The sequence below is a fragment of the Chironomus tepperi genome, unplaced genomic scaffold (genome assembly GCF_022539635.2).
Source record: "Chironomus tepperi strain 1889 unplaced genomic scaffold, CSIRO-AGI_Ctep_v1 contig_425, whole genome shotgun sequence".
Taxonomy (NCBI): Eukaryota; Metazoa; Arthropoda; class Insecta; order Diptera; family Chironomidae; genus Chironomus; species Chironomus tepperi.
In genome coordinates this window covers 241,202-257,200 of record NW_027226547.1, presented here as the reverse complement: position 1 = coordinate 257,200, position 15,999 = coordinate 241,202, and the positions used below count along the sequence as shown (strand labels likewise).

Here is a 15,999-nt window from a genome sequence, read left to right as displayed (position 1 = left end):
AATAAATGGTGAGAAATAATTTTTTTTCATGATTTATGCAACTGTTGGATCTCACGCTATAGCGTCAATTTCTAACAAACAGCTACTCACTTGTCCAAATGATATGCTGCAATCTCAGCATTATGTCTTTCAAAATCCGTAAAATAGAAATGATTTGGAAGTGTCTGCTGCTCACGAGGAAATCTGAAAGAAGATTATGTTGATGAGAGGTTTGTTATTATGTCGTAAGATGTCATAAAAATTTTTCTTTTTTTGTCTGAAGCTTGTGGAACTAAATTTTCAATCTCATAAAACGTTTTAACCCCCCCAAAAAAAAAGAAAATTTCCATCAAAAATAAAATCTCATGTTAAAGTATTAGTGTAATAGGACTAAAGCGAAAATGCAATAAAATTTTCATTTTATGGGTAACTTTAGTGTCACAGTTAGTGTCACATGTGTTTCAAAAAGCACTTTTCGAATATACTGAAAACGATATCGCTTTTCTGCCAAAAGAGAGTCAAATCTTAGGGCTTATACATGTAAAGAAACGAGGAAGTTCTTTAATGCCATAACCCACACAATGAAATTCTAAGAAAAATTATTATATCACGTCATAGAATAATTCGGTTGTCATGTGCTGTTCTACATATTTTTTTTCATTTGTGTAGGTTCAAAACGCAAAATACGCTAATGAAAAGTAAACTTGTGCTTCTTTTAACTGAAATAATTCTTCTTATTACTACATTCTTTTTTGTGGCCTGTTTTTTCTCTTAGTAATATGATTTCAAAGCCAGATCTTTAGTTTGAAGACAATGCCAAAAACACATCAATATTACAACATATCCCTCTACTTTTCGCATCACATAACGAGCTTTTTGGGAGATATAATCATAACAATAAAGCAAACATTCGTAATGACATAAGAATCGTAAAAACAAAGACAACAAGAACCAGATGACTCCCAGTATCCACTTGTTGTTAGTGGATACGCCGTGCCATTTTGCTTTAGCCTTATTTTCCACACTTTTATGATACTGGTTTTCTCCTTTTTTCTGTTTTGTTCAACTTTACGATCCACAGAAAGAAAAAAAGTTTCAGTTTGCATCATTCCAAATCTTGACATTGAGAATGGGAGACATAGAAAGTTTTGCTGACACTCTCATGATAATTATCGATGTGGATGTGGAACATTATATGGAGTTTTATAGAGTATATTCGGGTTGCCACGACCAGTCCATATAATTTATGGTTTTCATGAGAAACTTTTTTTTTCCTCATTGAGTAGTTTATTCTATATTGCAGCTATATAAGTTGATTCATATAAAAATGTGGTTGCTGGTTGAAATAGAGATGAGAAAATTGTGCAAAAAACTTTTTTTTTCTGTATCTCCAAAGGGAGAGTGAGAGAGATGAAGCTAGCAATAAAGGCCATAATTAGACCTTTCTATTTAATTGTGGCTTTATATAAAACATGTCAGTTTTCCTCATCAACCATTTATGCCAATTTTCATTATCATCATCATCATAAACAATAGAGCAGTAACTCAATTAAATCTCTCTTTACGAAAAAAAAATTCTAAAAGTTTTTCTGTCCTCATTCCTCACCCCCGCATCAAACTTTTTCTGCTTCCTTGAAAATTGCTTAATTGGTTATTTGATACTTCAACAGATTGTTTATTAAGAAAAAAAAAGTCAGAAAATCAACAAACCGAGAAAACCGCTAAAGAGTTCATAAAATTATAAAAGAAAAAAAATGTATTAAAGGAAAAATCGATATTTTTCCTCGCAAGGAAGCTTTTGCCACCGTTTTTTTTAGTTGAATGACAAAAAATATGCCTAGAACTTTATGTTTGCGTGACTAAAACTTTATGTGAACTTGAAAAATGTAAAAACTAGTAAAAGTAAATGTATTCATCATACTGTAATAAAATTTTAGCAGCTCTTGAATGGATCTTATGACGCCCAAAATACGTTTACAAATTGAAGGAAAGGGATTGTCGAATGTAATGTGGGAAGTCACTTTTAATGCGTTTCTTCCATTTAATTTCTCAGTGTCCATCCTCATTAAAGTGGAAATTTAAGGAAGAAAGTGTATTGATTTTTAACTTAAAACAAATCCACTGGTAAGTATATCAAAAACAATTGAATAGAAAATACAATTGACAAGTGGTAAGTTAAACTTTGAATTCTAGTGTCAACTTCAGGGCTAGAAATATAATACTATTGAGATCTATATTAAAAGTCTAAAAAAAGGTTTAATACTCAAATTTCTAAGTATTTCAGCCCAAACAGCACATACAGTTCGCAAGTGCACCGATGCGACGTCGTAATAACGACAAGACGTAAAATTGCCCTAACGGCAATTCGACGACCGATTCGCCGAAACGACGGTACGCCAAGTTGTCTCACTCAGTCAATTCATTCGATTTATTTATTTATTTCAAATCTGTTTGAAAATTTCTCTGTTTATTGTCTTTTTGTCAAAAGACACAGAAAATGCCTGCGGCTGTGTGACAATTCAAATAAAAGCAGTCATTTTTGTCAACATTAATGACAAGAAGGTGTTGTCTTTTGCATTTAGCAATTAATAAATGATCCTAAATCAGAGTTAATGATCCCTTAGGATTAGTGCTGTGAATAAGCAATAACAACCAAAGTTAGTGTTAAAAATAACAGTTCTCATCTCCTTCCTCGAAATGCTTACTAAATTAGATTAAACTTTTTAAAACCATTACACAAGATTACATCATTTAAATTATTTTTCCACGATTACAGCACATTATTATTGTAAAAAAAGACATTACAATTACATAAAGTGTGGAAGAGTTTTCTTATTTCCTAATGAAGCTCTTTAATTTGTTGCTTGAGGGCTTAACAAGTATTAACAAAAGTTAGTTGGGGAGAGAAAAGTTGCCAACATTTTAATGATGCATCAATTAGCTGTAAGCAAAGTTTTTATTTAAATTTATAAAAATAATTTTGATTATTTTTTATGTTAACAAGGAAATTTTTGTAATTTTTTGAAAAAAATAATTAGGTGCTCTGTAAATGCCAAGTTAATGCTGTATTGATGAATCATTGAGGCTAAATCTCTGTTGATTTCTTGGACAGGTTAATTATAGCATTTGAAAATTCAACAAATTAAGTACTTTAAATGTTAAACTAATGTTGAAAATTAATCATAAACTAAGTATACAGCACAAAAGAAATTCATGTCTTTTTTAGCTGCTGTAAAACAGAAACTTTCATGTAATTTTACATAATATTTAGTACGCGTGCGAAAAATATGAAAAACTTTCACGAAACTAAAGCAAAATGAAAAAAGTTGACTTAAAAGGCTTATTTATTGCTAGCAAGAGTGCTATATTATGCATGTAGGTTTGCCGCTTAAAGCTATTCGAAAATATTTTTGTTTGTATCTAAACAGCGAACAGCAAAGTTCATCTCGTAATAGCAAACTAATTGTTGATGAATTAATAATGTAAAAAGAACTGCACAAAGGCAGCAGACGTTAATCATAAAAAATGCAACAATGGGAAATATGCATATGACTAACTTCCACTTTTTGTGCAAATATGCTCTTTCAACTCTCCTTTTTATATTCTGTTAAATAGCTATTCTTAGTGCCTCCAACTATTGTTAAGCTTTTTGTTGTTTTCATTTCTCTTTTGCCTTTTTTGCTAATACATATTCTTGTCTGTTGTTCCGTATTTAACCCTCCCAGTTAACTCAAAGTATTTTTGTGTTCTTTGTAATTTTTCATCCTTTTGAATTTTTTTTTCCATTGAAAAACATTTTTTCTCACTCGTTTATATGTTTTGTGCGACTCAATGCTCAATATTGTTCATTTTGTGTTTTATGTTTACTCGAAAATAATTGTTTTGAGTGCGCTGCTTTATAAAAAAAATGAGTTGAGATAAGTTTCTTAATTACTTTCATTCAACTCTTATATCAGTCCAGTAAAATGGAAAAATTAACTTTTTTTATGTATTTTCCAAATGGATAATTGGTTTAATATCTGAAGTAGCCTTTATAGTTCCTGTTTCATTGCAGTGGATCGTAACTGGCAAAGAACATGCTTTCTATAGCTTGCATATTTTAAATAAACCTGATTGGGTTTTACAGGTTTGGAATTGATATAAACTAAGCTTTGAAAAGTCCGATCACTTCACAGACTAATCCTCTTTTTAAGACCAAAATGCAAGCCGCTGTGCTTGGTGATTAAGCGGAAAATTATGAATTTATGAAGATTTTCATTGCGGAATTGAAGAAATAGAGGAAAAACAAGAGATTCATCTACAGTTTTCTCAAGAAAACACAAATTAAGGACACGAAAAAATAAGAAGTTAAGCTAGGATTAGAGAATAGCTTCACAATGTTATCTTTAAAGATATTTTAAGCGTAAAAATTTCAGACTACGTTTAGCTTATTGACACCAAAAAAACAGATAACAGAAACGTTAAATGGTATTATCAACAACAGTGAAGCTTTTATGCTTGAAAAATTCCCGTGGAAACAAATAAGAAAATGCAAAGAAAGGAAGGTAAAGGCACGTGAATTACAAAAAAGGCACGGAGCACACAAGGAGTCTTCATAATAGCATAATTTAAAATAATCATAATAAAACATAAAACTGTATGCCTGAGTGTGTATTATATGGTGAGCAGTAACTCCGTAATATGAATTAAATGGCCTAGATTCACTTAATTCTATTTTCAACTTCCTCTTCATTCTGCTTCCCTTCTTCAGTTATTTTCATATATACATATTTTTTTATTATTATTCATGGCATTGTGTTCAGTAGCAAGTTAGGCACAGGAAGACTTAGCACAATAATTTGTTATCCTGCAATTATATGCTAAATAGATATTTTAATACTTCCACTTCCTACTTCTCTCCATTCCATTCTTTTCAATTTCATATTTGTCGGTCGGAATGGAAAATTTTCATGGACTTTTAATTTGTTAGAAAATTGCTTATGACTTGGCAATTTAATAACGATCAAAATAAATTTAAATTTTGTTTTGTTTTCAGACATAAAAGCAGAAGGTTGTTGTACCATTTACATTTTTATGCATTTATTTGTTTATTATAGAAAGTTCTTGCTTCTGATCTTGCTATAAAAGTAATAAAAGCTTTGATAATTGAACTGCGAAAAATCATTAAATTCGTTAATCCAACAAAAACTTGTTTTCCTTTTCTTTGCTTTGCTTTTTACTCTTCTGACTTTAAAAGCGACAGCAGATAGAGAATAAAAAGGAATAAGATAGAGCTTGTTATGCACAACACATTTCAGTGAATAGCTTTTGTATTTAATTCTGTTATTCTTCTACTTATCGTACATGAACACACTTTGTTTCTAGCTCTTTTTGTGCTGTAATTAAACAATTCGTTATGATCACGAAACCCCTTTTTACATTTTCACACACAAAAAATGCACGGCATGAAAGGCATAAGACTTTATGCAGCACAAATGTACATGTAAATTAAAAGATTTAAAGAAGTTTACGATATGCATAATTTGTAGTGCTTGACACTTTTTTTTTTATTCATCCACCGTTGATGAAACTTTTTTATATGCGAACTATGCTTGCGAGAAAAGTGGATGAACATACAAACTCAATGACTGACGTGAGCTTAGTGATGTGTTCTGTGTGCTTAAATATTTATATTAGCAATGAGTTTTATGATTTCGTGACTACGATAGTATTATCTCGTCATCGTGTTATACGCGAGGAAAATTTTCTTAATTCAAAACTTTGATCAATTTTCATAATGAAAGTTTTTGAATGTTTTACAATTTATTAGCTTAATATGCTCATCGTTGATCATGATAGGAAAGCTTTTTGATGATAGGTTCATGAATATTGTTGACATTGATTTAAAAATATGATTTTTTTAAATCAAATTTATTGTTCCTATGAACAAGATATATAGATGCGAGTTTACAACTTGATGTATTGTCTAGTTAGTCACTTGACCTACGACATATTTAATGAAGTATTTCGGAGAATGTGGCATTAGTCGATTGTAGATTTAGTTACATATAAACAGGATGTTTTGTCACATTGTGGACTCGGAAAATGTAAAGTATAAAAACGTATGGTCGTATTTTTCGAATCATAACAGATCAAAGAGAATGCGTTTAGGTTTTGAAGTAAAAATGGTAATTTCTGTGCCATAAAGGAATGATCGTTTCCTGTTAGGTAACTGTAGCAAAGGAAGTATATGAAAGTTTATCTATGTGATATCTTGCCTTTAAATAAATGAAAAGTGAATAAATTTTAAATAGGAATTTTAAACTCAGCAATTGATGTTCTTAAAGATTATGATTAAATAGGTATTCAAAAATTGTTAAATTCTCCTTCGTATCTTAATTTTTATTAATTTAGTTTACGATCCATTAATTTTTAAAAAAAAAGAAAATTTTTAAGCCTTTCACTTCAAAAAAGGATTCCTAGAAAAACTGCGATAAATTTAAATTTTAAATAATTTTGATCTTTAAAAAAGACAAATTTAACTTTACTCTTTTGAAGGCTCAAAAAATTCAGATACTTTTTCTTATTTTATCCTTTGAATTCACGTTTAAAATACGTAGAACATTGAACTGGTTATAATGAAGTCAAAAGTAACTCAAAGGTAGCAAAAGGAAAAGAAGAAATCAAGAAGAAATTTAGATCAAAGAAAAAAAAATCATAAATTTATGAAAAATTTTTCCCCCCTTTATGTCTTATAGATTTAAGTCTATTGATGAAGCAAAGGAAATTGTTAAATCGTGTTTTCTTTCATGCTCTGTGTACCTTTTGAACAAAAAAAGATCTTGGTATTCAAAATAAAATAAGCCCACATAAACATAAGCTTTGTTTTGCTTATAATAACCTTAAACTTGACATTATTCAAAAATTTACATGTAAAGGTGATCTTTTTGGTTTGAAATTTGGGTCTAGATGTTTTTGACTTTTAAATCAACATCGTAAAATCCCACACATGAAGATTCAGTTTTGTTAAATTAATTGCATTTTTTATTCACTTTTCAAACTGACATTTCGCCCACAAATTTTGCAATTATTCTTGACTTTCATCTCCTTTACTCTTTATGCACTTTATATAAATTATTATTCTTACAAGCTTCATTTTAAAGTAATAAATAAGTTAAATTGATTACTAGAAAAAAAACATAAAATCCTTACCTCATGGGCTTGAACAATGCATGAACATCATTGGGATATTCTATAATCAGCTTAAGTTGTGTTCCACCCTCCTTTTGAACTGAAAATAAAGATTTATGCATTTGAAAAAATATATTTGATTGAAAGGAGAATCACGTGCTCATTTTTATAATTGAGGATTGCAAACTGATATTTTTGTTTAACAAACTTTTCATTCATTTGACTTTCACTGGAGTTTTAAACATTTTTATGTCAGTAATTAGAAAAAATTTAAATTGATGAAATCCAATGATACGGGTTTGATGACCCCTATACATTACATGATCAAAAAGATTATTATTTTCTGAGTAAAAGGATTGAAAAAAGGAATGAAATTGAACTGATAAATGTTTTAAATCCTCTTTCGTTTATAATTCAAAGGTTTTGCAATTTGGTTTGAATTTCAAGAATAAATGGAAAATGAGAATTTTATAAAAGTTTTAAATAATTTAAAATAATTGTGTAGTGGACGGAGTGGTTTACTTTGACACTTGAAAACAAGATTTGTGATTTCTTTCATTTAGAAATCTCATTTTATATTTAAGAGACTAGTGTATTTGAAACGTTGTCATGGACGTTGCATTGTTATGTCCCCAAGCATTGCTACGTTTCCTGACATTGCTACGTCCCTGGGTGGACTCCTGAACATTCTACTACAAAATTCTTAAGAAAATTCGAATTTCAACAGGAACGCGAGACATAATTAAAGGGTAATGCATTGTTCCCTTATAGACAATGTTAAATGAATGTGCTCATGGATATACTCAATTTATTATGGTCAATTTTGTGAGGATAACGATTAACATGCACAAAGTCTATTTGGAATAAGAGATTAATTCATTACTTTTACTTAAAAACTGATGCTTGAACAGCTAAATAATTTCTAGAAAAAATATTCAGATGGTTCTTAAAATCTTATTAAGGAAAAGATGAAAAATGTTATGATTTGCTTAACATTCTGAGCTAAAATCCAAATTTAGATCCATTTTGACTCTAATTTTATTAACCGTAATTACTTTCATCATTTTAAAACTGTTGACAAAAAATCATCTAGAAAATATCATTCATGTTTTGTAACCCACGTCAATATAAACAGCAGAGAAAAGTTTGTGAAATTAGCAGAGACCGTTGTTATATTTGCCAAATTAATTAACAACTTTTTATTGTTTAAGTATTGTATTGGCTTGTATATCTAGCGGTTTCAGTGACTTTTTGTATAAATTAACTCAAAAGCAAGTGAATGATTTGCTAAAAACAAAAAATACTATTTGAGTACTAACCAATATGTACGATGGGTTGTTTAATCATATCCTGCATCAGTGCTTGTACAGTTCTATCGTTCTCTGGATACATTTCTTTTTTGGTGATTGAGAGTTGGAAGCGCTCCAAATTTGTTGCATTTTTGCTGAAATGAGAGAACAAGAAGGAAAAATGAAAATCTAATACCATTAGAGCGACTAACTTGTTGCGTATTAAATTATCTAGAAAGAAGAAAAATTCATCTCGAAAAACGAAACAATAGACAGAGATTTTTCATTTTATGCACAAAGGCAAGCTGTTGTGTCTACTGCTGATGCATTCTTTTCTTATTCTATTTTATAAAAATACTTCGTCATGAATAATTTAGTTAGTCCCCCATCAGTGCTAACAGTACGAACGAATATTTCAACATTCATATTTTCAAGTGTATATGTATAGACACAAAAATGCAAGCTTCAAACGTGCAGTACATTTGAGGAAGTTACAAATTAGGGACAACTATTCATGCAGCAAAATACGAATTTTTTTTTATTTTTATGCTATCGCAAGCACAATTTGCATAAAATGATGATTTTGCTACGATGCAGTTGCTTTGTATTACAAATTTTATGTAAAATATGATAAAGTATTGACATGCATACTGTTGTGCTAAGCATCAGTAATGGTAAAATATTTGATATTGAATAATTTGATAACAGACAGATTTCATGATTCTTTTACAATGGTTTTAAAATACATTTTTAATGTCAATTGTAATGAAATATTGGCATCAAAAATTATTGAAACAGTCGGCAAAAATGGATATTTTATAAACTAGGATAAATCAAATTTCTTCAGTACATTCAAACTAATATAATTTCTAGGGAGCATTTTACATTGTGTAAATTGTCATGTTGAACAAATTTTCGACATTTGTAAAAAAAACCGAAATCATCTTTCAGCTCCTTGTACAGAATAGTAAAAATGTTGTTGAACATGGTGATAAAAATATGACAGTAGATTTTATACAAGAAATTTCAGATCAAGGAAAAGTTTAAAAAATTCTTTTTTGATAAGATTATAAACTTTTCGAGCAATTCTGTGCATTATTCGAATCGAATAGAATTAAAAGTTTATGTGAAATGGAACATTCGTTAAACTTTCGTTCCCGCAAGCATACAGGAAATAATTAAATCTATCAGTAAAGATTTCTTTTCGATTATGAACCTTAACAACCCTTTTCTATAACCAGCCTTTAATAAAATGCCCGAACAGCATATCAGTGCATCGCATCGTTGCTAAATTGATTGTTAGTGTGGCAAAAAATGCGATTTGCCACTCGGGAAGCTAGCTGCAAACTTAGTTTCAAATCCCAATAAATTTCTGCGAAGGAATAAAGTCTAATCTACTTTATAAGTAAATAAAAGTTGCCAATAACCACCAATAACTCAATTTTGAAATTTATTTAACTCCATCATCCTACATAGATACATTTATCTTCTATATTCCATTAACCACTTTTGTATGACTAAGAAGTCATCAATTCACATCTTACAAAATTATTTTTATATGTGCTTTGAGTCACTTAGAAGAATCAGACAGAAGCAAAAAAAAACTCAACTCATGTTGTTATCGCAAAATGAAATAATAAATTAAATTTAAATTGATTGACGTATTACATGATAACGCTATAAATGAGATTGTTATCTTTACACATTCAGTTAACTAATTCCATTTAATGGATGACAAAATGCCATTGCTAGGGAAAAAGATTTTTCCCAAAAGAGCTTGTAAGTAAACAATATGAAGAAAAATAAAGGCAGAACATAACCACACTGAAGTAAATGTCGAAGAAAATTTCTCCCGAATTTAACTTTTATTACATTTTCTACTTCTACTACTTCTACTTTCCGTGTTTTTGATGATGGGTTAAACATGTCGCAAAATTTCCATTCCCAAAGGGCAAGTAAAAAAGGCAAAAAAAAGATGAAACTTAGTGGTAAGAGTGGTTATTGTGGCCGATTCCTCGCTTTGACATTCCAAACATGAAACTTTTAATTGACATAAATTATAATGCTCATTTCATTGCTATATGAAAAGCTTTACCAACTTAACCAATAAATGTGAAATGTACTGACAGTAAGATAAGAATCCTCTTCTGAATCAAAAAGTTTTATTTTGTTGCTGAATGTTAAGTAAACTTCTCTTTTTTTTACAAAAAAAAGAGTGCATTGAAAGGAAAACTTTTTTATTCACTTTTTAGTTACTACAAAGTACATTTTACGTACAAATGTACATACACCATAGTGTATTGGTTAGATTGGAAATAAAATAAAGTCAACTCTTTTATAACGCATTTATCAGCACAAGACTCCTCCATTCATTTCACTTGTGGTTTAGTTTGAATTGAAAGTTAAGTTTCAAACTGCAAACTTCCCTTGAACATAATTTATGTGCCTTTTTACTTGATGAATGCTGCAAACTTCCTCTTAGTTTATGGATATAATATTATACAGTAAAATAGTCAGAGGTGTATCCAGGAAGGATTAAGCATTTGCTACTTAATTTCATGATGCCTTCCCTAAACAGAAGCGATATATTAATGGATATGCCCCTTAAGTCATTGAATTCAAGCTGGCATAGACATTAAATTTCAATTAATCTTTAGATATCCATTTAAATCTATTGGATCGATCAAAATCACCAAATAAAATTGAACAAATTGTTCTAAAGGGCTTAAATCAATATTTAGTACATCCATATATACCCTCAACACTTGTGAAATCGATTAGCATCATGAGACTTGGTATGTAAAAGTTTTCATTCCTTCTCCTTCATCTACGTTTTAACTACTTAAATGGCATAGAAAAAGAGCCATTGCTTGTCGCTTTTCATTCTAGAAAAAGTTAAAAAAACAGCAAAAAGGAAAAGCTGAAAAAAAAAACTTTTTCTCATTCTCTCGGCTTTAATTTTTGATGTCGGTTTTCTGTGCCAGACTAACAAGCATGTAAGCGTCATGTGTTTAAAGTTAATGAACAGGAAATTGCCATGATATCGATGGAGGTTTTCTGTAGCACAAGATGGAGCACATGAATTTATCTTCTAAGGATTAAATTGCTTCTTTGCGGTTACAAACAGCTTTTGTAACACTAGAAAAATATTTTGAGAAAAACTTTTTCCATTCTCAACTAAGCATTAAAGAGCGTAAGAGAAATGTAATTAATTTAATGAGTTGTTTTTGAGATGTTAAATCTTGAAATTCAGCGAATTTGTAACTCTTGAAAATAAATTTATGATATCGTTCCTAATGAGTAACTTGATTCTTCGTTTTTATTTGTTATTTCTCACCAGCAGATTAGTTTGAAAGACATTGCTTTAAACCATTCTAAAATGTTTAGATCTAATTAAATGGTTTTGAAATTTAAGGATTTGTGTAATCAACTGAACTGGATATTCTTTGAGATGTGAATCATGCAAAATAGAAATTATTCATGCAAAAAAAAGTTAAAGTTCCACACATTTGAACTTTAAATGGCAAAAAGGAAGTCTATAATTGTTAAAAATAAGATAACTACATCCCATGCGGGATTCGAACCCGCGACTTTTGGATCTCTTCATTTGTCTAATTAGAAGTCCAACGCGCTAGCCACTGCGCCAATGGGACACTTGTTGTAAGAATAACTTACGCCAAACTTAAATTATACGAAATTCTAGTAAATTTCATATACTTCACAAGAATGAATTCATAATTTATCCCCAAAACTCTTAATAAATTAAATCTACAAGGTAGGTACATAAATAATTTAAAAAGTGAACAAAATTAAAAATTAACTTTAATTATCCAGAAAACCCTCTTTTAATATTAATTATACAAGGTTATTAGACATTCCATTAAGGAAAATTATATCACATCAATTTTCATAAAATGAGAAGAAAAATATTTGCTTAATGTTTTTGTTGTTTGTAAGCTAATAAGAAGCTTGTTCTTGTTTTTATGACATTTTCAAAGAAAATGACAAAGAAAAGGTTGTGACAAATTTCTTTTTTTTTGTTGCCTTTCGTTTTTTTTCTAGTTCTTCCGAAGTAGGTACTTACAATATATTTCAATCTACATAAACAGAACACAAAGTGAGAAAAACTTTTTTTTTCGTGCTGTTTATTCTTGTTATGAATTTAATTTGTGTAATGGATGAGGTTATAATAATACGGATTTTCTCTAATTTGTATTTATCATTTAGACATTTCAGACTTTTTTGTCAAACCATTTTTCTCGCTGTTTCTATTATTTCGTTATCATTCTTCTCGTCCTTATGCTTTCTTTTATTAAAGTGGATTCTTAAGAATTTCTAATTTCGGCATGTTTTGTCTTCTTTTTTGCTGAAATAATTGAATATTAAATGAAAAAGTTCTAAAATTAGTCTGCAAAACTTCGGAAAAGAACATCTGAACATTTATAAGTTCGAGAAGCCTTAGGCTGTCAAATAATGATTTTTGCATTATTTATTAATACCATGAATTGTTTTTAATTTTTCATCTCAGGATTGATCCAAGCCCGAGCGATATAAATGAATTAGGTTGCGTAGTGGAGCTTTTAAGGCTCTGATAAAGCTTTTACTAAATGGAAGCCGTTTCTATATTGCCTGCAAATGGCTACCATGTGACATTCACATGCAGACGGATTCCATTTAATGTTAATCAAAACTTGAAGTCGACTTTTTGTATGGAAAAGTTGTTTTTAGTCATATGTTAATAAAAAAGCTTTAGCGGAGATTTTAAAGCTTCGTGGTGGAATCTTCTTCATTTGTTTTGCTCGGTGGCTTTTCGAGTATTTTTAGTAACATTTCTTAAAATACAAATTGTATGTAATTATGTAACGAACATTAAGAAAGTATTGCTTTTCTGTCTCAAAACTAAGAACATTCATTCTCTTCATTTAAATAACGAAAGCAAGGAAGTAAAACATAAAACTTTGTCTTATCAATAAAAAAGTCTGAATTTGTTGGAAATCTTTAAGAAGATTGTCTTTAAATAAGAAGTTGAATTATGTTGAATTATTGACATTCATTGAATGTTTCTTTTTTAAATCACTTAATTATTGTTTAAATTTATTCTGTCAGCATATAATGTAAAGCAGGCTGTCATTAATTGACAGAATAAATTTTGGTGTATCAAATTTTACATCTAAATTATTCATGCGAAGTATTTTTTATCAGTTATTATTTAAAGCATAAATCCGACCGTTACCCTGTGGCAAATCTCATTTTCTACCATCAAGTGGCTTGAAAACAACCTCCACGGTCGTCAGGAATTCTCAACGTCTTTTTGACGTTTTACCGTAGCGACTAAACTGTATCGCTCGAGAAAAAAGAAACATTCAACTTACCTCAGTTTTACTTCAAGCATTTCTCCCATACTTGGATTGAGATCATCTGTTATGTCATTTTTGATGATGACCTTATCGTAATTCATAGGTGTTTTACTATCAACATGACCGAGAAGAATTGCCATAAGGTCAACATATTTATCATTCATTGTTGGAAGTACTGGCACACGCTCTTGTCCAGACGACGAGACATCATTTCGACCGTTGAATGGCGGCTTAAGTGTCGTTACTACTTCTCTTGATCCTGAACCATTGCTGTGAATGTAAAAAAAAGAATATGATGAAAAGATTTTAAATGAAATCCTGAATGAAATCTTCATAAACTTGATTGAAAATGACATTTTTCTCCTTCATAATTTAGTCACACTCTCGCCTTACAGTCATTTACACTTTATCATCCTTCATATTTCGTACACATCACAAAACATTTTGTTTTACTGAAAGGCTAACTTTTTGGTTTCATGAGAGAGATTGTGATGAGATATGAGATATCCAAATCAGTCAGTGTATGTGAAATATGATGTCATGATAAAATTTATGCTGTAACATATCTTCATCCTTAGCTTTACAATCCTTTACGGACATTTAAAATGTAATGTTACAGCAGTCATAATTCTTGTTAACAATGCACTTTCGTACTATTAAGTTAAATTCTTTAAATTAATAAAAATGGATGAAGGAAGATGAGAATGCTGTGAGGAAGCACATTTGTATGATTCGTGTATCGTTGTCTCATTTTATAAATAAAAATTATTTATTCTACCATCTTTCCTTCATTTTATCTCTCGTTAAATAATTATTATTGTTTCTGCTCGTATGACTGACGTATGTGCGAATGTTCACATTAATTTCGCCAGTCTGTTCACGCTTTGTTTGCATTTTTCTTCTTTTTCCTTCAGAAAAAAATTCATTGAAGCACATGTGAGACTTATTTAGAAACAAAAAAAAATGGAATGAGGAGCATTTATGTGATTTGAAAATTCTAATTTTTCTTTAATAGCTACAAAAATAATCATTTCAAGATTTGCAAGATTTTAAAACATCTTTGCCTGTCATTATGAAAGAATTTTCCATTATTAATCGTTTTTCTACAGCATTGACTTTTCTGAGAGACATAAGGCGGCGTACCGCATTTTTCACCGTAAAAATGGGTCGAAATCTGCCACCACGGTTATTGACTTTACGTCTTATTGTTAAGACAACTGTGCATATAGGAAGGCTAATTGGTGCCCTGTCAAGCACGTTGTGTTGCTCGGGATTATGTATCTTTCAGTCTCAATTTGTCAACCACATCCACTTAATAAGTTTACAAAATTAGTCAAATAATATTTCAAAAAATTTAATTAGTTGAGTAATTAACTAAATAAAAATTCAACCATATAAATTTGGTATAAAGAGATGGGTCAACTTAATATAAAATAACCAGAAGCATGAAAAATTCCAAACATTTTAATGTACTCTTTCCTTTTGGGATGGAGAGACCAAATAAATCATGGGTAAACCTCAACATAATTAAACACATTATCAGATAAAGAAGGATAAAGAAGGAACAAAACCAGACGAATGAATTAAAATTATTAATTTTATTAACTCGAAATGTAGACAAAAATCTATGGAAAAATTAATTTATGTAATTTATGATGACAATATGTCAAAATGCTCTTCGAATCTTGATTTGTAGACTTTTTGGAAACATTTTCAAATTTATTAAAGTTTGAAGTCAATACACATTTTATATGGAGTAAAATCGAACTTTCCATACAAAATTCATGTCGCCTTCGAGCTCTGCTCTAAACTTTGTATGTATGTTGAATTGTAGTCAAAGTAGCAGATGATTTGCCACCCTATTACTCTCTGACAATGAAAAAATTAAGAATTTTGAATGGAAAATTAGAGACGATGCGCTTAATTCGTTCAACCATGCAAAATTTCAAGCTTCTTTTCTTTAACTCAATTTACGATAAAAATAAACAGAACAATAGAACAACGGTTGTTCTCAATAATTGAGAAAAAAGGGATTTTCTGTATCGCTCTAGAAAAGCTCATAAATTATGCAAAAAATTATAAATTTTTATTTAAAAATACGAAAAATGTACACAAAATTGTACTTCCATTCCCCAAATGCAAAGTTTTTTTTTTCACTCTACTCTACACTCAAAACTTCTCTGTTTCATTTTACCAGTTTGCTT

At 29.8% G+C, this 15,999-nt stretch overlaps 1 protein-coding gene and 1 non-coding gene across 3 annotated transcripts in view; both read right to left on the bottom strand.

Moving 5' to 3' along the window:
* Window positions 1–15,999, bottom strand: part of LOC139097599 (extracellular serine/threonine protein CG31145) — a 42,927-nt gene that overhangs the window by 8,654 nt on the left and 18,274 nt on the right. For both annotated transcript variants that reach the window (XM_070649486.1, XM_070649487.1), the window contains 4 exons: window positions 13,811–14,065; window positions 8,469–8,593; window positions 7,171–7,249; window positions 91–183 (listed from right to left, as the gene is read on the bottom strand). In XM_070649486.1, coding sequence (XP_070505587.1) covers window positions 91–183; window positions 7,171–7,249; window positions 8,469–8,593; window positions 13,811–14,065 — 552 coding nt within the window. The remainder of the gene's footprint in view (window positions 1–90; window positions 184–7,170; window positions 7,250–8,468; window positions 8,594–13,810; window positions 14,066–15,999) is intronic.
* TRNAR-UCU (transfer RNA arginine (anticodon UCU)) lies at window positions 12,002–12,091 on the bottom strand. Its single transcript is given in 2 exon segments — window positions 12,002–12,037; window positions 12,055–12,091. It is a non-coding gene; the product is annotated as a tRNA-Arg (tRNA).